At 41.3% G+C, this 25,269-nt stretch overlaps 1 protein-coding gene across 2 annotated transcripts; it reads right to left on the reverse strand.

Annotated features, from left to right (window-relative positions):
* Window positions 1-522: 522 nt before the first annotated feature.
* Window positions 523-24,630, reverse strand: cdc20 (cell division cycle 20 homolog). 2 transcript variants are annotated; one of them, XM_060829914.1, is made up of 11 exons: window positions 24,563-24,630; window positions 22,504-22,731; window positions 13,980-14,146; window positions 12,646-12,742; window positions 9,411-9,539; window positions 9,022-9,218; window positions 4,538-4,632; window positions 4,191-4,422; window positions 3,532-3,657; window positions 1,316-1,433; window positions 523-914 (listed from the first exon to the last, which is right to left on the reverse strand). In XM_060829914.1, exons 2-11 carry the CDS (start codon window positions 22,721-22,723, stop codon window positions 748-750), a joined length of 1,548 nt encoding a protein of 515 aa, XP_060685897.1. In that variant the 5' UTR covers window positions 22,724-22,731; window positions 24,563-24,630; the 3' UTR covers window positions 523-747. The 2 variants fall into 2 exon arrangements, with proteins under 2 accessions (XP_060685897.1, XP_060685896.1); XM_060829913.1 differs by lacking the exon at window positions 24,563-24,630 and adding an exon at window positions 24,341-24,546.
* Window positions 24,631-25,269: the final 639 nt, after the last annotated feature.

A 25,269-nucleotide genomic window follows, 5' to 3' on the forward strand; every position in this document is an offset into this window, starting at 1 on the left:
AAGAATTAATTTGTGGCTGCAATCAGAGGGGAACCCTGATTCACCCACACCCAAACTACCAACTGCAATCACATTATGTTTTAGTTGTAGAAGCCTGAGGAATGTCAGGTAGCCATTGCAGTGGGATTTGATTACCAGAATAGTTTGTTGCTTAAAAATGAGGTTCAGCTGTTGCATTTTTCACTGCAGGTATCAGTCAGGGGACCTCTAACATGCATTTGAAGTCAGTGATTGATTAAAACTATAAGTGGGAAAGACTAGAAGTCAAATCAATCAGCATCTATGAAAAAGGAATCTGCATCTGCAACAGAAGTTGAATGAACATTAGATTTTCTGCAATGGTCTAAGCTTTGCAGACATTGATTCAATGCTTTGGCATGACTTTAGAATGCAAACCTAATCATCAAAAACTAGTTTGGAATAGAAAATAGACTTCAAAAGCTTGAATAAACTATTCAAGTTTATTGAAAAATTAAGATTAGTGTATAAAATTTTAAGAGTTGCTTATATACAACTTAAAAAAGTTTATGTACAGAAACAATACCAAAGTGATAAAAATCTCCCATTCAACATGCAAATAATTCTGAATTTGTAATCAATGGTTAAGGATTAGAATAATGCAAATTTGCTAAACATGCTTCCTTCAGAATGTATAGTTTAAACACATTTACAAAAGTTTTCAAACTGAAAGTCTTGGTTCCTTTGAGTGAAACTTCCCTTGTATACTTGTCCAGAGCAGCAAATGCTTTATCGAATGCCATGATGCAGCACACTGGATTGATTGGTCATCTTTTTCTTTTTTGCTGGGTCCACAGCAAAGCACTTCCAGATTCTGATTGTTTCATCCGCAGCCACAGAACATACTGTAGTTCCATCTGGACTTAGAGCAAGATCCAGCACACGAGCTTGATGACCTGCATGAGAAATAAAAAAAACAACTAACATTGCATTATTTGATCTGAAATAGAAAATACAAATTACATTATGAAACCATACAAGAAATTTTCAGCTTTCAAGTGAAATGATAAGTGTGGAGAATGGTCTTCACTCAACATGTTTAATTGCTGAACACTCCATATTAATCAGATGCCATTTTGATTGCCCAAGGGCAATAATATAAACAACAAACTTCAATAAGGTGTAATTTTATTAAAAACCCATAACTCAATGATAGCTAGAGTACAGTCAATACCAGATAGCCACAAGACAGTTGTCCAGGTACAAAAGTCTAGAAAGGCTGGTGCAAATTGTCCAGAATGAGATTTAAACTTCTCCTAGAGCTTACATAACATTTTAACAGCATTTGAAATTTCACCTTTGAGCTCAGCTACTTTGGACAGGTTTGGGTACTTCCAGATTACCAGCTGATTTTGAGAGAATCCATGACCAGACACCAATTCTTTGTATTCTGTTGACCAGACTATGGAACAGACCTAAAATGACAATACCAAAATGAGGGGCAAGGTTAGATTTAAAAGTGTCAAAGGGGAAAAAACCAATTGCCAAGTGGCCGGATCAACTCATTCAATAGAAATACTACTAGGAACCTCAAGAAATCTCAATGTCCAGGATCAACCTCGTGAATCTCCCCTGCATTGCCTCCAAAGACTGTACATTTTCTTCGCATAAGCAAACCAAAACTGTTCCGTATTCTAGGTGAGGTTTAAATAGTGACTTCAATTCGAGCAAGGTGTTCCTATTTTTCATTTTATTCTTATCACTATCACCACATTCCCTTCTCTTCCATAAAGAACCTTTTCCTACTTTATGCACAAGGACTTGCCATAAAATTCAGTTTCCCTATTATTCATGCAAGAGTGCGTAACATCCTATTTTCCTTCTGCCCATTCAACTTGTGTTCTTACTACTTACCTTTCCACCTTTGTCAACTACAAATTTGGGAATAACTTACCAAGTTATATATTGTAAATTATAACCCCATTTCACTATTTAGATTGGCTAATAGTTTTCAAATCTCTATGATAGTGTATACTTGATCATCTCTATGCAGCCTCACTTTCAAACCTTCTGGAATACCAAATAAGTTACACTTATCAGATCCCCATTATCTATACAGCCAATCACCTCAAACAAATCCTAAAGGTGGCAGGCAGTTCCTCTATGAAATGTTGACTGTTTGATTATGTCACATTTCTAAATTCTGCTACTCATCCTTTTAATTGACTAGCCTCTTCCCCCTCCAATGACAGATGTTAAGCTAACAGGCCTACACTGTCTGCATGCCTTTGAATATAGGCATTAGAGTTTTCCAAGCTGAAAATGTGTTGCTGGAAAAGCGCAGGTCAGGCAGCATCCAAGGAACAGGAAATTCGATGTTTCGGACATAAGCCCTTCTAGAGTTTTCCAGTCTAACCAACTTTTCTCTCAATCAACTGAAATTATATATTTAAACATCATTGATTGAGAATGTGGATCAGATACAATACTAAGTTCACCATTTTGTTCCAAGGGATTTTTCTGACATTACACAAGATTCAGAATAACTTGATCCCTGGTTCGATCTAAAAACAAATGGTTCAGAAGAGAGAGTCACAAATACATTGAATTCTGTGACTACTTCTGCCAATCTGATTACCCCCACAATCTACAAGATTGTGATCACCCATGATTAATATACTGCCTCATCCTGGTTTTTGTCCCATAGTATAGCTACTGGTAGGGGGCTTATAGACTATTCCAACCAGGTTTCTTAACTTCAAGCATATGGTTTGAAGTTTTTCAATCCAAGGTATGATAATGACAAATTTATTTCCGTGTATTAAAAACTGTTAAGTTATCACCACCTTTTCCCTCCTATCCTTTCAAAGAAATAACAGAATATTCTAAGTCTCAGATTTGATTTCCTTGTAAACATCTTACTTAACCCAAATAATAAATCCAATCAATACTTTAAATCAAAAAAGGTAATTCTTGGAGAGAGTGCATGAAGTCTCTCACTAATACTTTGCAACTGACAAATTCCTAATACTGGGAATTCCATTGCCCTGATTACCATTTAAAACAATATCCATTGTGTTTTAATTTTTGGATACTTGTACTGCTCAACTACTAAAACAGAAAGGTGGTACCAAATCACTTACTTTGCCAACTTCTTGATCACCCCAGATATGACTACCATTACAGATATCAAAACTGAGTGTTAGAAATTACATTTGGAGCTGACATCACCCCACTAATTATAGTGGTTTTTAGTCATTCCATATTCCCATACCACACAAATATCCCTGGAAAGTTTCTCTTGACACCTTAATCCTTTTATTTCAATCAATCAATTTGCCTTTGCCTTGCATTTGTGCAAGTCTTTTCTTTTGGAGATTAGTTGCAAACATTGGCAGCTCTTTATCAGCAACACTTCAGATGTACATTAAGAGGGACATTATTCAACTTTGAACATTAAACATAAACCTTGTTTAACATCCAAAAGTGATGATTCACTGGTGCAGTTACATCGTAACACTAGCTTCAACTCTGATCCAGCATTACATTTCGTTATCTTGTAGTTACACAAACCTGTGATCGTGTATCTACAGAATTCAAACAAGATCCAGTGTTAGCATTCCAGAGACGAATGAACCGATCGCTGGTACCACCACCACTTGCAAGAATACTTGCTTGCCAAGGACACCAGGCAACTGCCTAAAAGAAAGGAAATGAAACAATTATGGTCAACTGAGCACATTGACTATTCCACTGTTTAAGACAAAGTTTAAGAATTTGTCTATTGAAATCAGCACATTACAATTGTATGAATACAAATAGGTCAGAATCTCCTTAAAATGGAGGAACAAGCAAAGTAAAGAGTAATGAAAAGAAAGATGACTGGATAATAGTGCAAGAAATATTAGAATTAACCAATTTTAGCTAGAAAAGGAATTTTAGCTGCTAGAGGGTTAAAATTTTGCTTAATACCAACCACGTAGCAAAATTCCAAATTAAATCAACAAAACTAAGGTTAACACTAAGAACCTATGGAAAGAAAAAAAGAGACAAAGAATCCAACAGTATTTCAGGAGGAAGGTTATGTATCCAGCTTATTCAGCTGTTAAAGATCAGAATTCCCATTGCAACTAATCACTACAGCTAGCATTTTCTAAGTGTGTTTTATAAATTGAACCTTAAGATCAAACTGCAAGCTTAAAGCTTTCACCTAGTTGAGAAGATAGATTTACCTTAACAGCACCCTGGTGCTGTGTGAACGTATGCAATGGTGAGCACTCTGCATCATTCCCAGGGACACTAGGCCAGATATTCAGAATGTTGTCATTCCCACCACTAGCAAGATACCTCCCATCTGGCGACCACTTTAAGCCACAGACCTCCTGAGTGTGTCCAGTCAGAGTAGATACATGATGTTCTGCCACACGAACATCATGATGGTGAATTTGACCTGTTCTGGAGCCACTTTAAGTTGAGAAATGCAGAAAGTTAAAACAGTTTGTATTTCTATATTTTAATTTTACACAAAAACCAACCAATCAGTAGAACTTAAACAGTTTTGCACAAAAGTTTACTTTACCTGGATAGAATATAACTGTTCCAACTGAGTGCTCCTACTCGTACAGTGTGACTCACCATATTCCTTAGACGTTTCTGGCGCTCAACATCCCAAACCTTAAATCAAAAAAGGTGTTCACAGTAGAATTGGGATCAGAAATTGTACAACTTGGGGTCCAAAAAACAGAACTACACCAGCAAACTAGCAACATACACAAAATAATCCCTAAAATGATTGCCCATAGCATTATAGTAAAACCACATGAGAGCAGAAGTGCTGTTTAACATGTTAAAATTTTTAACTGAGGCAAAGTTAATTATTTTTCATTCATGGAATAAAATTAATTTGTAGAATGTTTATTGCTGAAAATACATGGAAGATTTATCTTGCATTCATCAGAACAAAATCACAAACACCAACCAAGGGAAAATTAGCATTTATACTGTAAGAGGACAACGTGGATTGTCTTGCAAGCAGATTGATTGGTAGAGGCATTATGAAAAACACCAAGACAGACAACATCCAAGCTTTTAAAATTTCAAGTCAGGTTGCTTCAAGACAATGCCCTGAGGCAGAGAATGTCACCTATTCTAAGTGGAGGCTTGCTTACAACATTAAACTACATGCTCAGGTATTTGCTAAATAATCTTAAGTGCGCAAAAAATTATGCTAACAATTTGCATAGACAGCATGACATCCCCTGCGTTCTGATAACTACATATCAATGCACAGGGCCCCATTTTTCATTGATGGAAGTGCTCTAACTGAACACTGCCCTCCCCAAGCCAGCTGTGGTAATTTTACAATCACGTGTAATCACTAGTTTTCCAATTAATTAACTTACATGCAATGCCCATTAAGATAGGTCCTATTCAAGTTCTTTTTAAACTTTTAAAATGATCACTATTTACTGATATTAGATATCTCTGGAGGTGAGACTAACACCTTGCTGTCCAGGGTAGGGACACTATCACTGCTGCAAGACAGTTGAAAAGCACACCGTTAGATGTACACACTTGTTAGGGAATTGAATGCAGCGACACTAATGATTCTACTAACAAGGAACTGCTGCCTTAACTACATGCACTGCAGCTGCTTCAATTTAAAACAGGAGTACCATATCTGGTTCATCACCCTGGGACTGCAGCACTGCCCTCAGTTTCAGTATCTTCACTGAATTGATGCTGCTAGTGCAAGAGAAAAATCAAAACCTCATCAGCAAAACTCGATCAATTCTACCAAATGACAAATTGAGTTTCTTAAATATAAAATAACAGCAGTCCGTGCAATCTTGACAAGCTATACTAGAAGGGAACTATATGCTTGTAGGGAGATTTGCTTACACCACTCAGGAGGCGTTTAAAGGATGACAGGGGAGGAGAAACCAGAGTAGGTCAGATTAGATTCTATACAGTAATGGAAACAGACTCCTCAGCCCAACAAGACTACACTGACCCTACAAAGAGCAACCCACCTAGACCCATTCCTTTAGCCTATATTTACCCCTGACTAATGTACCTAACACTATGGGCAATTTAGCATAGCCAATCCACCTGATCTGCACATCTTTGTACTGTGGGAGGAAACCTGAACCCGAGGAGGAAACCCACACAGACATGGGGAGAACGTCTGTGGAGTTTGCAGTCACCCGAGGCAGGAATTGAACCTGCGTGTCTGGCGCTCTGAGGCAGCAGTGCTAACCACTGAGTCACTGTGCTGCCCATAGATTGTGGAATGATTGAGATGGTTGACACAAGTCTAATAGAAAGACAGGCAGGACCAAGTTAGCAAACAGTGGGGTTAGTAGTCTGAAGGGTATTATTTTAATGCAAGGTGTACAACAGGCAAGACAGGGGAGTTTAGAGCCTGGATTAGAACATGGGACTAAGATGTGGTAGCCTTTCCTGGCTGAGCGAAGGACAGGACTGGCAGCTCAATGTTCCAGGGTTTAGATGATTCAGGAGAGGGGGTGTAAAAATGCAAAGTAATTGCACTAAGGATAATGTCACAGCTGTACCAAAGACATCTTTAAGGTTCACCTATATTCTATCCATAGTGCCTTCCTGGAAATTGCATTTTCTTACTTCTAGGATGTAGTTTATACTTTAGGCCTCCCACATGCAGGAGACAGGAATAAATATGTAAGCACACGGAAATGTAAAAAGGTGGTTGTAGTGGGTGACAACTTCAACTATTGACTGGTATATCCTTAGCACCAGGTGGTTAGATGGGAAAGAGTTTTAGGTGCATGCAAGCATGGTATGTTGATATTTAGGTGGTTTTCATTGCCTTTTAAAAAGAATGGTACACAAGACCCCAGGGCCTGGTGGAATCTCCAGATACTGGAGGCAAGGGAAGAAATTGCTGGAGCTTTGACAGATCTTTGTATCATCTTCAGCCACAGGCAAGTCCCAGAAGACCTCAGATCAGTTGATGTTGTTCCCTTAAGGCCATTGAGCCTCATGTTAGGGAAATTACTGGACATTATTCTTAGACAGGATTTGCTCGCACTAGAAGAATGGACTTAGTCAGTGTGGCTTTATGTGGGGAGTCTTCTCAAATTTGATCCCCTTCCCCCCCAAAAAAACTGATTAATCAGGGTAAGGCAGTGAATGTTGTCTAAATAGCCATTAAGCATTTGATGAAGGTCCCTCATGCTAGCCTGGTCCAAATACAGAGTGTTTGGAATCCAGAGTTAGCAAGTTAGACACAAAATTGACTTGGTTAGAGAAGACAGTTAGTAGATGAGTACTTTTTCCCAACAGGGAGACTGATCAATAGCATTGTGCAAGAATCAGTTGGGACCTCTGGATATGGGATCAAGAAGTTGCAAAGTTGAATAGAGAAATGGCAGATGGTATTTAATCCAGACAAGTACAAGAAAGTCAAATGCAAAAGGAAGTATACAGTAAATGGCAGAAACTTTAGGGACATTGATATACAAAGTGACCTTGGGGTCCAGGTCTCAAGCTCCCTGAAAGGGCAACACAAACGGATATGGTGATAAAGGCAGCATACCACATGCTTTCCTTCAGTCAGGACATTGAGCATGAAAGTTGCAAGTCATTTTGCAACTGTACACAACCACATTTGGACTATTGTGCTGTTTTAGCCACAACACTAAAATGTTGTGGCTTTGGAGAGGATACAAAGGAGCTTACTAGAATGTTGCCTAGACTGGAGTATATTAGCTATAAGGGGCAGTTAGGTAAACTTGGACGGATGATTGATAGATACAAGTGTATAAAAATTATGAAAGACAGCTATTGGAGTCTTTCTCCCCTGAGGTGGAAGTGTCAAAGTAGAGAAGACATGTTTAAAGGAGATGACAACATTGAAGAGTAGTAAATGCCTGAAGTGTGGTGGAGGATGCTTGTTAAAGCAGATGTTAGCAAGTTTAAGGTGCATTGAGATGGACCCAAACAGGCAGGGGCAGGGAAAGAAACCATTTGCAGGCAGTTGGGATTAATTTTGAATAGAAGCATGGTCAGCACAGACATGGTGAGAAAAGGGTTTGTTCTTGTGCTGTACTTTTATACAACAGTAATTTAATTTGGCTGGCAGACAAAAATGTTAAACAAGGCAAGAGGGTCAAGACAAATCAGTGGAGTAAACAGGAAATAAAGAGAGACATCTCTTGCAAGTACAAGACACTTTCTCTGTTCAGACAGAGATGCTGCTCGTTAAAGAGATAAATTCTGGAAATCTAGAATCCAGCTCAAACTGCTACTTACCACTGCTCGACCTGAGGTTTTCCAGCATATGCTATTAAAATCTGAAAAGCTGAGAGCATAGCTTGGAAACTGATTAGTTTTCTAGCAGTGGCTCAACCAAACCAGGGCAATTGGTTGAGTTGAAAAGGAACTCTGGAAAACTACAACAGGACAGTCTTACTATAAGTGAGGATAGTTGGCTGTAAATTTCACACTAGCATGTATCAATGTGAAAGCTGTTACCTGATCAGATATCTGATGTAGCGTGCATGAGTAAAAAGCAGCATATTGTGGAATTGTGTAGTTTTGCAAGCTGGTGCTGGTGAGTTGCTAAAGTATATTTTATTTTAAGTGTAAGCCTCAAGGTGCACTTTAATTTGCTTTAGTTCTAATTTTAATTAAAATAAAAGCTACAAAAGCAAATTCTTGTCAGCATTTCCTTGTGGGAGTTCATTCAGTAAATCTGACTGTGTTGGTTTACATATCTCCATAAGTATCAGAACAGTGTTATCAGCTGTTTGTGCTGGCTAGAAACCAAATGCATCTCCTACGAAGCAGATTGTAGAAAGCATGCCATCTCAGACTTTAATTATAATTTATGTTAAAATTAATTTTTCTGGCTAGAATGAAACAAATCTAACTTCAGGGCAATTAGTATCCACAGGCATGGTGACAAGATGGTGTTGAGAAAGGTAGATACAAACTTGATTAAGCTTAAACAATTTTGCATTTTTTTTTAAAAAACAGATTTCACCATCGGCTTAGTCTACCAAGTAGAACCAATCTTCCCACCTGAACCTCTCCATTCCTTGTTCCAACAGCTAGATAGTTGCCTTCTTTTATCCATGATACAGAAGCAACGTAATCCTCCTGACCTTCCAGCTGCACAAGCAGTAGGATCTGACCAGTTTCAGCATGCCAGAGATACACGTTATTCCCAAGGCCCACAGCCAAGTAGTTCAGTGAGCTCCAGTCAATTAGATTTAAGTCTGAAATTTGGAGTGGGGGGACAAATGTTAGAAAGAGAGAACGAAAAGAGGGAAAGCAAAGAAAGCCAACCTAATGCAGGAAAAAAACCTGCAAAGACTTGCAATTCTATTATATCAATTACAAAAAAGAAATTAGGTATTATTGAAACTAGGAATCTTCACTTCTGCCAAATTTTATACTTCACAACTTACAGTAATCATTTCTGATCTCTGGAGCATCCAAGATTCTCTCTGGCATTGAGGGAATGTACCGAGTGGTCTTCTTGGTGGAACTTGGTGTCATTGACTGACTGTACAGAACTTTCAGATTATTCTGGTAACCTAGAAAACAAGGAGAGACTAAAACCACAGGACATGAGTGGAGGGCCTCCCTACCCAGTGGATGGGACTCCAGCTGAAAACCACAGAACAGAAGGATTCTAGGAATAGCTAATCAGCAGTACTTTAGTAAAAACATCCAATTACAAAACAGAACTATTTAATCCTCTGCACTGTTATTTTGCAGTATTGGGCAAGTTCAGCCCTAACATGTATCCTTACCCACCCACCCCATTTTACATTACCTACATATGCAAAACACTGCAAATAAACTCCTAACTATGTTGAAATTACCCTTGAGGACATTGAGCACAGAGATGAATTAGTCTCCCCACCAAATTAAGCGTGACCCAGAGTACACCATAATTAAATGCAATTTTTTGCGTAAATCAGAAAGAGCATTGAGAAATTCTGCAGTTAACACTGAAGACTAGTTGGGAAGGTCCTTACAAGAACTGCTTCCAGTATATTTAACCTTGAACTAATTCAATTCAAATTTATGTTTATTACCTGCAGCATTCTAGCTTCATTATCAAAATACCAATTACTTCATATTTATATAGTCTATTTTAAACAGTTTCACAAATGTCCCATCAGAAACTTGATATAAAGGTTAAAATGTTAGAACTACCAGAACAAAGTTATAACAATTTTTTTGGCATCGAGAAAGAACCATTTCAGACTTGGATCTGGAGGAATACCCAAAACAAGCATGTGTTTGATGAGAAAAATGGTTTATGACAAAACAGTATCGGCCATTTGTGTTAAAAAGCACTCAGGACAAGAATGGATTTAAGGTATCCAGAACAGTAGGCACTCAGACTGACATACTTTAAACCAGTGTTTGAGGAAAAACACTGGTTCAAGACTCTGTTCATCGTCCCACTCCAAAAGTCCCAATTATGGACTAAACCCCGCTCTTCCCTCATCCTTTCCCAATTAGAAATGTTTCAGGCTCAAGTCATTTCCAATTCCAGTATATAGGAATGTCAATTTTACACAAATACATTGCACGCATTCATAGTGCCCAGCTAGTTTTTAAAGTTGTTTCACTACAGTCTTACTACTGAAATATAAAAGGTGGCCTGATACCTGGCAAGGCCAATGATCTGCAAGTTGAAAGCTTGGAAAGCATAGCCAGCTATGGACATGGAATGCATGTAGTCAGTATTTTAAGTCACAGCAATCTGGCATTTGGAAAGATTGGTAGTGGTTCAATTTCATTGAGATTTAAAATCTTGCTCTTAATTGACTAACAGCACCCACTTCAAATACTAACAAGACCAAGAATGAATTACTCCAGATGAAACTTCCAGCTGTGAAATGTAGACATTACAAGGTGACAATTACCTGGATACAAGATTGAGGCCTTTATGACACCTTAACCCATGTACACCACTACCCCACATCAAATCTGCTTAAAGATGTCGCCCCTCATTTCCTGATCTGCTAAGCTCAAACCTCCCTCAATCCAGTTTCTACTCCACGACATTTAATTGCAAATGGAATCATGACAAAAGAACCCTCACCACACCAACTTATCTGCAGTCTTTGCCACCTGACAACATTTGCTTTTACAATGCTCTGTTCAGCTGGGGATGAACTGCACTTACCAGATTCTTCACATGAATTTCAGTTTTTATCTAATGCATCCTTCCCAGACTGACTCCAGGGCCACATCATTAAGAATGGCTTTGCGCATAATGACACCCAATCCAGTTTTACGTCTTGGAATTGTTAGGCTGACATTCACCACTGGATGAGCAGATATTATGACCAGAGCCAGGAGCTTCAATTTCAATCCCAAACTATAGTGGCCAACTAGATCATCCTCACCCACACTGCTCAGAAGTTCCACGTGTCACCAGCAAGAATTCCATTTGCAACTCCATAGCAACAGGTGCCTGAAGCCAAAAAATGCTAAGACCTTCCATGTCCAAACTCTAGAAATCTCAAGCCCCTCTTTGCCCCTTTAATAATTCCAGCTTGAACTTTGTTTTAGTGCTCGTGAAATGCATTCTGCCATAAAATTGCAAGCTGCTAAAACACAGCAAAGTTGCATTGTGAAAACAATTGACAATTGAACACCGACCAGATTGACTAGTTTAGCAACAAAAGGAAACATTGTACAAATTGCAAGACTTTGAATCTTCTTACAGTGTAATTTTCTTCAACCACATGAACATTCCATTCTAATACCCTCTTACAGGATTTTAAAGTTGTCTAAAGTGTTATTACTATTGTATTCTATTATTAGGAAGAATGTCTGATATATACTTGGGCACTATACTGGCACTTCTGTTTGTTATTCTCAACTGAAGAATCCTCATTCTCAACATGTTTCTAAGAATTCAACTGTGCCCACTACCATGCATTTCTATACCCATACATTCTCTGCACAACCAGAATCACTAATGTTTCACTTTTTCTTGTCCTTCAAGCTCCATTCAAAATTTCATCCATCTTTTGCTCATCTCTGGAGATAGCACTCAACATTCTTCCCTTCTCAGGGCTACACCTTCAGCAGCGGTGTGCTATCACCCACGACCTATCCCCCATCATGCCAATATTCCACACAACAGAACAGAACTTTACTTCATTCTCCTTCCTCAAAAGCTGTAAATCCCAGATGAAATCACAACACTTTTACATAACTCAGCAACCTGTATTCTTGGAGATTGTACAACTTTTGTAGAGCCCTGTCAGTTTATATGATAGAACATCGCTACCTAATCATTAAATCCATTACTAGATAACTTCATCCAGTTCTGATAAGGCCAGGCCTTAATTCTCTGGAGGAGCCAGATCCCTGAATTGCTAAGAGATGACTGTTCTGAAGGGGCAAAGAAATTGATAAGGATGGACTGGAGAACTTCTGTTTAGAGAAGTAGTCAGAAGTTATTCACTGGCTTGTATATGAACTCTCAACCTGTGGCAACCTAATGATTATATTTCACAATCCAAATTCAAATTGTGTGCTCATCTGAAATGCCAATTTCAATCCTCAGACATAGCTCATTTTCACAACTTGCTAGACTGATTTGCTAATCAATTTTTGATCTAAAGCAATAATCCTAAATATTCTAAAGTAAAAACAAAACTAAAATACCTTCTGGAGCAGCAAGAGGTTTCCCACTCATACGAAGAACTTTTGCCTGCTGAACATCATAACCATTCAAGTTCAAGGACCAGGTCTTCTGCTGCTCCTGAAGAAGAGATACTTAATATTTCAAGAACCAACGTGGGGACAAACAGATCCAAAATTGGCTGAGTATCAGGAATCAGAGGATGAAGCTTGAAGATTGTTCAAAAATAAAGAGTGTTCAGGTTTGGTGCTGGTACCGTTTTTGGTACAAGTTAATAATCTACATGAATGTCAGTTACAAATCAGCAAGACTGCAGACAGTGGTGCGACAAGCAGCAAGGAAACCCTTAGGCTACAGGACAATTGATGGGCTGGGGAATTGTTAAATGAAATGCAACATTGAAAGGAGAGGGGAATGCACTTTGGGATGATCAAAGCAAGGGACTACCTATCAACTAGTAGGACTCTAGGAAATAGAGGGACCTTGGTATGTCCATTGATTCTTGAAGGCAACCGATACATAGAGACCATGATTAAGGCAGTATGTAGATATTTGCCTTTAGTCAATGAGTTCAACGCAGGAGCAAGATAATGGGGCTGTATTGGACTTAGTATACCTAGAGTACTATATGCAGTTCTGGTCACCATAATGCAGGAAACAGTGACTGTACTGAACTGCAGAAGGGATTGACTAGGAGATTGTTGCTAGTTGAATTGCTCAAGCCCAGGCAAACAATACGCAGGAAGGGATTTTTAGAGCAGAGAAAGCTAGTAGATTGGGAGAGGGGGACTGAGGAAGAGGACGAATAATCTAAAATGTGTGAAGTACTAGGGGCCATAGAAAGAAGATACAGTGAACCTCTTCTTAATAGAGGGTAGAGTTTTGGGGCAAAGAACAAGTGGTTTTGACAGGATTTGAGGAAAAACTTGATGGCAATAGATATCTGGAACTCACTGTCCAAGTAACCCTCAAGACAAGTAGTAAACGCCATAGCAAAGGACTGCAGGACAAGTATTAAAATGTGGGAATAGAAAAGAAAATATATTTTATGGCCAGTATGGTCACAATGGGCTAAAGGTTTTGCAGCATGTAAACAGGGTCCATGACCAAGTTAGATGAAATTTAGTTGAAGATTTTTACATTGCTCTATATAGTCTGCTGCTATTCTTCATACCAGAGGCCTAGCAAAAAATGCCTACATCCAATCTGCCTTCACTTAGCATCAAAGCACACAATAACAGGATACAATTACAATGAGCATTCATCAGTTTTGTTTTCGTTCAACCATAGATGAAACAGTTTGTTTTGAATTAACCTTTGAATCAAATTAACTGTTAAATTTATCTTCTGTACTCACTTTCTTGGTTGGAGATTCATTTTCTTGCTCATTTTCTTTAGAGATTAAGAAATGTGCCACCTCCATTTGTGCTGCATTACGGACTGGAATATAACGATCACCACCTGCTTTTGATGGTGTCCCTTGAACTCGGGAACTTTTTGAAGATTTGGGAGTTTTCGTTTTTCCTGTAAAGCAGGAAAGCGTGATATAAGTGACCATTGTTACAGCTTTCAGTGCTATTCAGTACTATATATAATCACCAACATGGATCCAGGCAGTTGTGGGTATGTTTGCAGTACTTCATGAGAGGCTCCACTGCACTTAAGATGTCAGTTAGAAAGGGAATGAAACATCTACAAAACAATTTTCCAACTCAGCAAACATACCCACAACTGCAACCAGCACCTGAGTTACAAATCCTTACAAATGTTGAATGGCTGAAGGTATTAGCATAGAAAGATTGCAGGGGAACCTCAATTACCTGAATATCAATTATCTGAATTTCAGATCATCCAAAGTTCTGAAGGTCCAATTACATCAAAAAGGTGTTTCAACACAGATCCAGTCTTTCGTTTACAATAATTAAAAATTAACTCCACTAAATGAAATCCTGCCGAGAACAGTTCTGAAGATCAATGGGAGCCCAGACATTGTCTCCAAATGACTGACCACCCACCCTGTCTCCTGAGTTCTACACAGAAGTGCACCCTAAACTGAGCTTCCCCAGATAATCTCAAATTGTCCAATACAGGGCAAAGATTGAACTTGTCAAAAAGTTGCAGAAGAAAGTTATTCATGTGTTAATTTGAGACATCCCCAAAGGCAGCAGCAGTCCTGCTGTTGGTGTCTGGTCTGGCTACCCAGGGGTGAGGGTGCAGACAGGGGGTGGGGTTGGATGGCTTTTGGGGAGGGGGGGGGGCTCATGCAGTGTGCAGCTGCCTTGTCTCCTGAACAGGGAGTGTACTTAGCAAGTACTCACTGTCAATCCCATTGAACTGACTATTGGGGGTGGGGGGTGGTTTTGCTGCATGTCCCTGACAAGTTAGTTTGTTCAGAAAAAAACCCTAAGTCAGAGAGAGGGAAAAAGGCAGACAGAGAGAAAAAAGGAAACTTCTGAAGACTCTGACCACCAGAGAATTTTAAGTGAACTTTAACAGAAATAAACAGGAATGACAGTTGGCATTCCAGATGTGAATGCAGGATGATTAGGGATAGAAAGTGAATATCATGGCCTATTTAAGAAAGGGCAGGCAGACAAAAGAAAGAGGTGAGGTGGCATTGCTGCTTCAGGGCAGTAACAGTGAAGGATGTTAGCTCTAGTAAACTGGAATCTATATAGGTAGAGTTGAGATACATCAAGGGACTGAAAAATAGTAGGATTGTAAACTGACCTTGAAACTGTGGTGGTAGTGTTAGGGAAGACATTAAACAAAACTAGAGACAAGCATTAAAGCACAACTATAAATACAGGTAACTTTAATTTGAACAGAGATTAGACAAATCAACTCTAACAAAGCTGTACAGAATGAACTCCCGGACAGAATTCCAGAGTGGTATTTTTAACGTTCTATTCTTATTCCTGATAGGTCTGTTAAAAAGGCTGTGTGCAGAATGGCCTCTGGACTAATACATCAAGGAGCCAGCTAGACAACAGGCCATTCTAGACTAGACATTGCACAATGTAGCTGTGCAAATCCCCTCAGGAAAGTGACCAAAAAAGTAGGAATTTGAGAAGATGTAGAACAACAAGAGTTGATTCCAAGACCAAGATTCTGAAGGCAAAAAAACTACTACAGTATGAGGTATCACATGGCCACAATATATCATAGAATTCTACTCTGATGGAGGTGGATTGGCAATAACAAACATTTAAAAATAGAGAAACTACCACCACTTCCACTCCAGTTACAGGCTCCACCCCCTCCCAGCTACACAAGGTCCAAGCTCCCAGCCCTGCCAAGTTTCACCATCCCCCCAGACCTCCCCCCTCACTGAGGACTAACAATCCATCCTCAGCAAAGGCCATACCTTTATCCCTCTGATCACGCATCAATGAATTCAATACACATCGGCTCTGAACACTTCTGCCGCCTTCACCTCAGCTTACTTTTTCCAATCAGGTCTCCTGCCTATCTTCTGAGGACCCTTCATCCACCTCGACACCCCAAGCTGGTCTTTTTCTCACCTTCAATCTCTTCATTTCAACTGCTGCCAAGACATTAACTGCCTCAACCTATACAACCCCGTCCCCACTCCAACCTCAAAAACATGCACCCCTCCACTCCAATCCCAACCTTACCATCAAACCAGCAGATAAAGGGTGCAGTGGTAGCTTGGCACACTGACCTATACACCACTGAAGTCAGGCACCAACTCTAAGACACCCCCTCCTACCACCCTTCAACCATGCCCAACCACCAAACCATCTCCCAGACCATACACAACCTCTACACCTCAGGGGATCTCCCAACCACCACTTCAAACCTCAGTTCAGGAACCCCACACCACCCAATTCTACCTCCTTCTCCACAAGTCTTACCACCCCAGCAGACCCATTGTCTCAGCCTGCCTCAGCCCCACTGAACTCATCTCCACCTACCTGGATATTGTCCTATCCCTCCTAGTCCAGGGACTCCCCACAAACATTCAACTCACCTCCCATGTTCTCCACCTCCTCCAAGACTCCAGTTTTCCCAACCCCCAATGCCTCAACTTCACCATGGACATCCAATTCCTCTTCACCTCCATCCGCCATGACCAGGGCTTCTAAATCCATTTCTTCCTCTCCCGACATCCCCACCAGTACCCTTCCACTGACATTCATTTGGCTGAATGGATCCTCACCCTTAATTTCTCCTTCAAATCTTCCCAGAAAGGGGTAGCCATCCATGGGCACCTGCATGGGCCCCAGCTATGCCTGTCTCTTTGTTGGCTGTGTAGAACAGTCCATCTTCCATAGTTACACCAGCACCATTCCCCACCTCTTCTTCTGCTACATTGATGACTGCATCAGCACCACCTCGTGCTCCCACGAGGGAGTTGAGCAGTTCAACTTCATATTCCACCCCAACCTTAAGTTCACCTGGACCATCTGACACATCCCTCCCCATCCTGGACCTCACCATCTCCAATGACAACCAATTAACACTGACTTTTCTCTTTACAAACTCACTGATTCCCACAGCTACCTGGATTACACTTCTGCCCAACCTACCTCCTGCAAGTGCTATCCCATATTCCCAATTCCTCCACCTCTGCTGTATCTGCTCCCAGGAGGACCAGTTCCACCACAGAAGACTCCAGATGGCCTCCTTTAAAGACTAATTTCCCCTTCCACATGGTTGAAGATGCCCTCCAACACATCTCATCCACATCGTGTACCTCTGCCCTCAAACCCCACCCCTCCAACCGCAACAAGGACAGAACCCCTGGTCCTCACCGTCCACCCTACCAACCTCCACATAAACCACATCATCCACTGACATGTCCGCCACCTACAAACAGACCCCACCACCAGGGATATATCTCCCTCCCCACCTCTATCTGCTTTCTGTAGAGACCGTTCTCTCCATGACTACCTGGTCAGGTCACAACAACCTACCCTCCCTTCCTGGCACCTTCCCCTGCCACCACAGGAATTGCAAAACCACACTCACACCTCCCCCCCTCACCACCATCCAAGGCCCCAGAGGAGCCTTCCATCAAAGTTTCACCTGCACATCCACCAATGTCACTTTTGTATTAGTTGCTCCCAATGCAGCCTCATTTACATTGGGGAGACTGGACACCTTTACCAGAGTGCTTCAGAGAACATCTCTGGGACACCCGCACCAATCAACCCCACCACCCTGTGGCCAAACATTTCAACTCCCCCTCTGACTCTGCCAAGGTCATGCAGTCCTTGGCCTCCACCACCATTTCCTCACCACCTGGAGGAAGAACACCTCATCTTCCACCTCAGAACACTTCAACCGCAGGGCATCAATGTGGACTTCACCAGTTACCTCATTTCCCCTCCACCCACTTTACCCCAGTTCCAACCTGCCAGCTTCATGACATGTCCTACCTGCCAATCTTCCTTCCACCAACCACTCCATCTTATCAACTTCATCCCCACCTCTATCCACCCATTATACTCAGCTACCTTCTCCACAGCCCCACCATCCACCCATTTCTCTCCATTCTGGAGACTCTCTGCTTCATTCAAGATGAAGGCCTTTTCCCCAAAACGTCAATTTTCCTGCTCCTCTGATGCTGCCTGACCTGCTGCACTCTAATCTTGACTATTCTCCAGCATCTGCAGTCCTCACTTTTGCCTAATTATTAATTCCTGTCTGGCACAAAAAATATGAACAGTGGCAAACAAAAGGAAATTAAAGGTGGTAAAGATCAAAGGAAGGGACACAAATTGGACAAAAAGACTAAAGGACTGGAAGTGCTTTTGATTTCAGCAGGAGGACAATGATGATTAAAATAGGCAACATTGACTACTGACAGCAAGTTTGCAGGGGACAAACTATTTGTCCATAGGGAAAAAAAATTAGTGAAGATTAATGTTCATTGTTACTGACGGTCAGAAACAGATGACTAATGAGGGCAGAGGAGTAGATGTGATCTATATGGACTTCAGTAAGGTGTTCGACAAGGTTCTCCATGGGAGACTGATTATCAAGGTTAGATCTCAGAATACAGGGAGAACTTGCCATTTGGATACAGCACTGGCTCAAAGGTAGAAGACAGAGGGTGGTGGTGGGGGGTTGCTTTTCAGACTGGAGGCCTGTAACCAGTGGAGTGCCACAAGCATTGGTGCTGGGTCCTCTACATTTTGTCATTTACATAAATGATTTGGATGTGAGCATAAGAGGTACAGTTACTAAGTTTGCACATGACACCAAAATTGGAGGTGTAGTGGACAGCGAAGAGGGTTACCTCAGATTACAACAGGATCTGGACCAGATGGGCCAATGGGCTGAGAAGTGGCAGATGGAGTTTAATTCAGAAACACTAGGTGCTGTATTTTGGGAAAGCAAACCTTCGCAGGATGTATATACTTAATGGTAAAATCCTAGGAGCGTTGCTGAACAAAGAGACCTTGGAGTGCAGGTTCATAGCTCCTTGAAATTGGAGTCGCAGGTAGATAGGATAGTGAAGGAGGAGTTTGGTATGCTTTCCTTTATTGGTCAGAGTACTGAGAACAGGAGTTGGGAGGTCATGTTGCAGCTGTATAGGACATTGGTTCAGCCACTGTTGGAACATTGCGTGCAATTCTGGCCTCCTTCCTAAAGGAAAGATGTTGTGAAACTTTAAAGGGTTCAGAAAAGACTTACAAGGATGTTGCCAGGATTGGAGCTATAGGGAGAGGCTGAACAAGCTGGGGCTGTTTCCCCTGGAGCAGAGGCTCAGGGGTGACCTTATAGAGGTTTACAAAATTATGGAGGGGCATGGATAGGACAAATAGACAGTCTTTTCCCTGGGGTCAGGGAGTCCAGAACTAGAGGGCATAGATTTATGGAAATCTATGGAAATTTATGGTGATGAAAAAGATATAAAAGAGACTCAAGGGGCAACCTTTTCACCCAGAGGGTGGTACATGTATGGAATAAGCTGCCAGAGGATATGGTGGAGGCTGGTACAATTGCAACATTTAAGAGGCACTTGGATGGGTATATGAATAGGGAGGGTTTGGAGGGATATGGGCTGGGTGTTGGCAGGTGGGACTAGATAGGGTTGGGATATCTGGTCGCAATAGACAGGTTGGACTGAAGGGTCTGTTTCCATGCTGTACATCTATGACTACAAAGATGGCAGAACAATTAAATACACAATTTCATCCTGTCTTCGCAAAGGAGAAGAAATGCCACAAAAATGCTGGGTAACAGTGTAACGAAATGAGGAACAGAAGGAAATCTGCACTAGTAGAGAAATGGTCTTGGAGGAGTGAGTGCGATTAAGGTAAATAAATCCCCAGGGCTTGATACTATACTCAATTTAAGAAAATGGCCCTAGAAATAGTGGATGCATTGGTGGTCATCTTACAAAGGTTCTGTAGACTTGAACAGTAACTACCCATCAGTCCATAGGAAATTTAACCCAACTATTAAAGTAGGAGTAAACAGGGAATTATAAACTAGTTATCAGTGGTGGAGAAAATGCTCCAGTCCACCACAAAAAAAATAGCATAGCACCTGGAAAACGGAGATTGGATGGACTCAGCATGGAATACAGTACACTAATTGAAGTACTGCTGCAACAGTCAGGGCCTTAGAGAAACTAACAGTGTATAACTTAGGTCTCAAGTAATTGAATTACAAGCAGTCCAGGAAAGATTTATTTGACCTGGAATCATTGGGTTGCTTTTGGGGAAGGTTGATAGTTTTAATAAGGTTATCTGCCTTCTAAGAGATCCTGAAGAGCCTAAAAAAGTGGATGCTAGAAACTAGTAGATAGATTGATACAAAAGAAAAGTATGTTGCACAGGGTAATTGGTCTGTACAACTTTTTTCCCCTGGAGAGCAGTGGAAGCCAGTTGTTCATATCCCTGAATATATTCAGAGACAAAGGAATCAAGGGTTATGGAGTCAGGTCACTTGCTTCTCTATTCTTATGGGGAAAGCTCAGGGCCAGGTAGGTTCTGACTATACCAACAATATGGCCAGCACACAGATGAATGTGAGTCAGTGTGTATAGTGATAATATTGCCTTGTCACATGTGCATGTCCAGGAGCAGGGAAGTCCTCCTGCTACCAGTGTTTACCTCATTGTAACTCCCCATTGATAACTCCTGGCAGCACTTTTTCCTCCCACAAGATTAGGTCATGGACATGTGCACTGTGCCACTGGTACAGCATTCACAAACATGATCTTGCTGTCCACCCCAATTGCTCTTGAATTGAGTGGCTTTCTGAACAATTTTAAATGTCAGTTACAAATCAGATACGGTATGATGTAGGATAGACAAGCATGAGGAAGTTAAAATCCCAAAAGGAGTCAGTTCCATGCTTTGCTTCTCTTTTCAGGACACATTGAGGACTCAAGGGTTAAACATTCCAACGTGGTTACTGCAGTATCAGCTGAAAGCCTGTTCTCAAAATAGAGAGCACATCTCAGTAGTGGGTATCCTAGTGGAGCCACATGTGGATTCACCCAGTGGCCCCAGACAGGTATTTGTCCTTTCCTGACAATACTGAGCTGTGGCCTCAACTCTTAAACCACCTCCCATTCCCATAGTCTTACTTCCCCTCCATATTAGGATAGATATATGAATCCCCATTTACAGCAGGCAAAACCCATCCGCCTTAATCTCTTCCCTTCAAGAGATTGATAAGGAATACGATGAGTTTCTGTAATCCATTCACGTTACTACAGAACATCAACATACATCAGGCTTTGTAAATTCATAATTATATACTTTAAACTATGTGATGACAATTAGATTAGATTACTTAGTGTGGAAACAGGCCCTTCGGCCCAACAAGTCCACACCGACCCGCCGAAGCGCAACCCACCCGTACCCTTACATATACCCTTTACCTAACACTACGGGCAATTTAGCATGGCCAATTCACCTGACCCGCACATCTTTGGACCGTGGGAGGAAACCCACGCAGACATGGGGAGAACATGCAAACTCCACACAGTCAGTCGCCTGAGGCAGGAATTGAACCCAGGTCCCTGGCGCTGTGAGGCAGCAGTGCTAACCACTGTGCCACCGTGCCGCCCATGTGACTGACAAACCATTTGTTTAATTCCTATAAAATATACTGTGTGTAGGAGAGATTCATGGAGAAATGTCACAGCTACTTTGGGGATATTTTAGAATCTTGCGTCTACCATTTAGAGAAACTGGTCATCTGGGTTTGTGGAACAATATACATCAAGCAAATATGGAAGTTTCTTTCCCATAAAGAAAATGGGGGAACTAGACTAGAAACACTATTTAGCATCATTGATGCTGAAACTCATCTTAGTAAGACAAGAATGGGAATTTAACTAACCATTACCTATAACATTGGGTTGAGAAGGTGATTAACAAGCCAGCATAGGGAGCAGGGCAGAAGTATTCAATCAACATCTGCAGAGGGCAATTCCTAACCTGCTAGTCTTTGCTTTAGCTTGATGTTACACATCATAGACAATGTCACAGTTTTCCTAAAAAGTTGCTCGAGTTTACTTTATGTTCCAGATTTCACTGAGTAATGGGTCAAGAATGGAATAAAACAATTCTGTATAAATATGAGCATCTGCTGCACTTCAGAATACTGCATAAGAAACATACAGGCTGCGCACAGAAAAACATGACATGAACTTAAGTTGGCTGAAGTCAAAGATTACCAAGCATTACCAACTGCAGGAATGGGCCAAGTTCCAGAAATCCATGCTATGAAGGACCTGTTGGCCAATTTTTCCACCCTGTATACCCTGAATTTGGTGTGCAACAATATGAAAGTTAAAAACAGGATGAAATCAAATCAACAAAGAAGATTGAAATGAATAGTAGAAACAGCAATACTGATGTAGCAGATATAAAGTTTTAAAACACTACCTGGCGTCTTGCAGGGTGTCACTACCTTTGATGCATTAAGTGATCGATTTGTAGTTTTCATTGGTGATAGACCACTGGTATTAGCTGAAGTTGACATTGACCCAGAAACAATGTTGTTTTCCTTTGCTTTCCGCTGCCACCTAGCCAACGGCCCATTTGTTATGGGAGCATCCAACTTCAGAAGGTTGTTGATGTCGCTCTCAAAAACAAATTGAGACATATTCACCCCTGTAGTGAGGAGACATTAAAAGAGGTCAGGAGGAAAACCACCATAATTTAACCTAACCTCAAATTTCATTCCATACATATTTAGATAATTATTTTGCAGTGAAACAGGAATCCAAAGTTAATACACTTGGTCATAGTGATATAGCATAGAAACAGACACTGACCAGTCACATCTATTGCAGCCAACAGACACTACACTATACTGATTCCTGATGAAGGGCTTATGCTCGAAACGTCTAATTCTCTATTCCTGAGATGCTGCCTAACCTGCTGTGCTTTGACCAGCAACACATTTGCAGCTGTGATCTCCAGCATCTGCAGACCTCATTTTTTACTACACTATACTAACCCAATTCACCTACACTTGGTCCATAGCCAATGTGCTGGCATTTTAGTATTACCCAATGCTTCTACATGCTTTATGGTTAATTGCCTCCACCCCCCTCACAGGCAGCATGTCATTTCCTCCAGCACAGGTGAAAGAAATTCAGGTTTCCTCTAAATCATTTCCTCCTCATCTCATATCCTTTAGTCTTTAGTGATTTAACAACCCTCAAGATTCAGTGACAAAACCAGGATGGAGAATGCAACTACCAACAGGAAGGTTCCACAAATATCTTCATCTTCAAAGGGAAAGAAGCACAGCACATTTACCCCAAAGATGAGGATGCTGAATTGCCAGTCATCTTCAGCGATGTCTCCAAGGCTCTACAGTACATATAGTGTTTAATCAATTCTAAGCTCTCCACAATATACCAAGTTGTGGAGGTGCCAGCATTGGACTGAGGTGGACAAAATTAAATAGCACATCAGGTTTAGTCCATTAGGTTTATTTGGATGTAAAAGCTTTCAGAGCACCGCTCCTTCATCAGGTAGCTGTGTTCCAAAAGCTTGTACTTCTAAATAAGCCTGTTGGGACTATAACCTGATTTTGTGTAAATTTATCAAGCAGTGCTAGATTAAATCAGCCCTCAGTCAAAACAAAATTATTCCAAACTACTGCAAAGTGATGAGAGTTGCTAACAACAGGGCTACCAAGCTGCCAGCTTTTGCTCAATAATAGCTTGTGCTGATGCTGTTTGGGTTCTGCCACTCAGCTCCTGACCTCATTATAGCCTTGACCCAAACAAAAGAATTGACCTCCAGAGAAGTGGCAATAGTCTTAAAGGCAATAATTAATACAAGTGGGACCAAGGACCCTCAAAACTGGAGTCAATGGGTACCAGGAGGAAAACTGTTCAATGGGTGAAATCATTACCAACATCAAACATGAGGGCTGCCTAAAGTTGTGCTGGCTGCATCTGCTGGAAGTACCAGATTAGCAGGCATCCTGCCAGTTACTCTTCACAAGCACTGCAACACAACAGCAATATCTTGCAAACCCAAAGTCAGAGGCTTTACAACACAGAAGAAAAGACGCTCCAGCCCAGCAGCCGGCTGGTCATCGATTCTACTCTATCCCAATTTGCCAGGCCTGCAGCCATGTAGACTCGTTTATGAACTTGGACTCAGCCCCTGAACCAGAGGTAAGGACATTACCACAACGCTGCAACAGCCCCCTCTTATAGCCTTGTAAAACATGACGTTTCAAGTGCTCGGGATTAAATACTTCTCAAACATCCTGGGGATTCACATCCCTGTGCCTCCTTCATGTAGTGAGCTCCTGATTCCCACGGGCCGCCGTGTGAAAATAAAATCCTCGACAGGATCTGCCAGTATAATACAACCCAACCCAATCCGAGCCTCAAATTGAGGCAGAGCGAAAAAAAAAGTCAAGGAAAGAAAATGATCTCGCTGTTTTCGCAGGCCAGACTCAGTAGCGAAAACGTACTTTCGATCTCACTGCAATAAACGCTTTTTCACCGTCAGCTCCGCACAAAATGGCTCCGCGGGGCTGCCTCTAGATTTAAATCCGAGTCATCAACCGCCACACCAGACCGGGCGTTCCCATTCGTCCGCTCAAACCAAAGCACCCATTCCCATTGGGTGAACCGAGCTAGGCTGTGATTGGATGGACCGGTACCAACGGCCGCCAATCGCTACGGCAACTCTGTTCGCCCGCGTTGCAGCTGAGGTTGCGCGTAGTGCGGCTGCTCATGCGCATTTCTCCACGTGTCGAGTTGAGTGCCGTGGACGCCATATTTGATGCTGGCGCTATACCTGCCCAGCTCCTGTAAATGTCTGCTACAGGTCAAAGTGTGATCTGCACTATCCCTCCAGTTTAAATGTTGCTCCTGGAGGGAAATGTTAAGCGGGGAAACGAAAAGCGTTAGAGAAATAAAATGGCAAATGGGTATTAGGCATTATTTACAGAAAGTGGAATTTAATCCTGAAAAGTGGGACAATGGGTGGACAGAAGGATGCTGGAGACACTGAGCAATAGCCTTCTTCACTGTCCACTGTGGTACTAATAAATCTACTAACCACGCCTCCTATATTCTTAACCAAATTATTTATATAAATGACCAACAAAAGTGTTCACATGACCGATCCTTGTGGAACACCGCTGGTCACAGGTCTCCAGTCTGAAACATGACC

Source organism: Hemiscyllium ocellatum, chromosome 9 (genome assembly GCF_020745735.1).
Source record: "Hemiscyllium ocellatum isolate sHemOce1 chromosome 9, sHemOce1.pat.X.cur, whole genome shotgun sequence".
In the NCBI taxonomy this organism is placed as follows: domain Eukaryota; kingdom Metazoa; phylum Chordata; class Chondrichthyes; order Orectolobiformes; family Hemiscylliidae; genus Hemiscyllium; species Hemiscyllium ocellatum.

Coding starts and splice junctions, on each gene's coding strand:
- cdc20 (XM_060829913.1), bottom strand. CDS start 24,383: ATGAAGGAGGCACAGGGATGTGAATCCCCAGGATGTTTGAGAA. Junction 3,658..4,190: donor AGCACCAGGGTGCTGTTAAG/GTAAATCTATCT, acceptor CCTTTCTTTTAG/GCAGTTGCCTGGTGTCCTTG. Junction 1,434..3,531: donor CTGTAGATACACGATCACAG/GTTTGTGTAACT, acceptor TTGTCATTTTAG/GTCTGTTCCATAGTCTGGTC.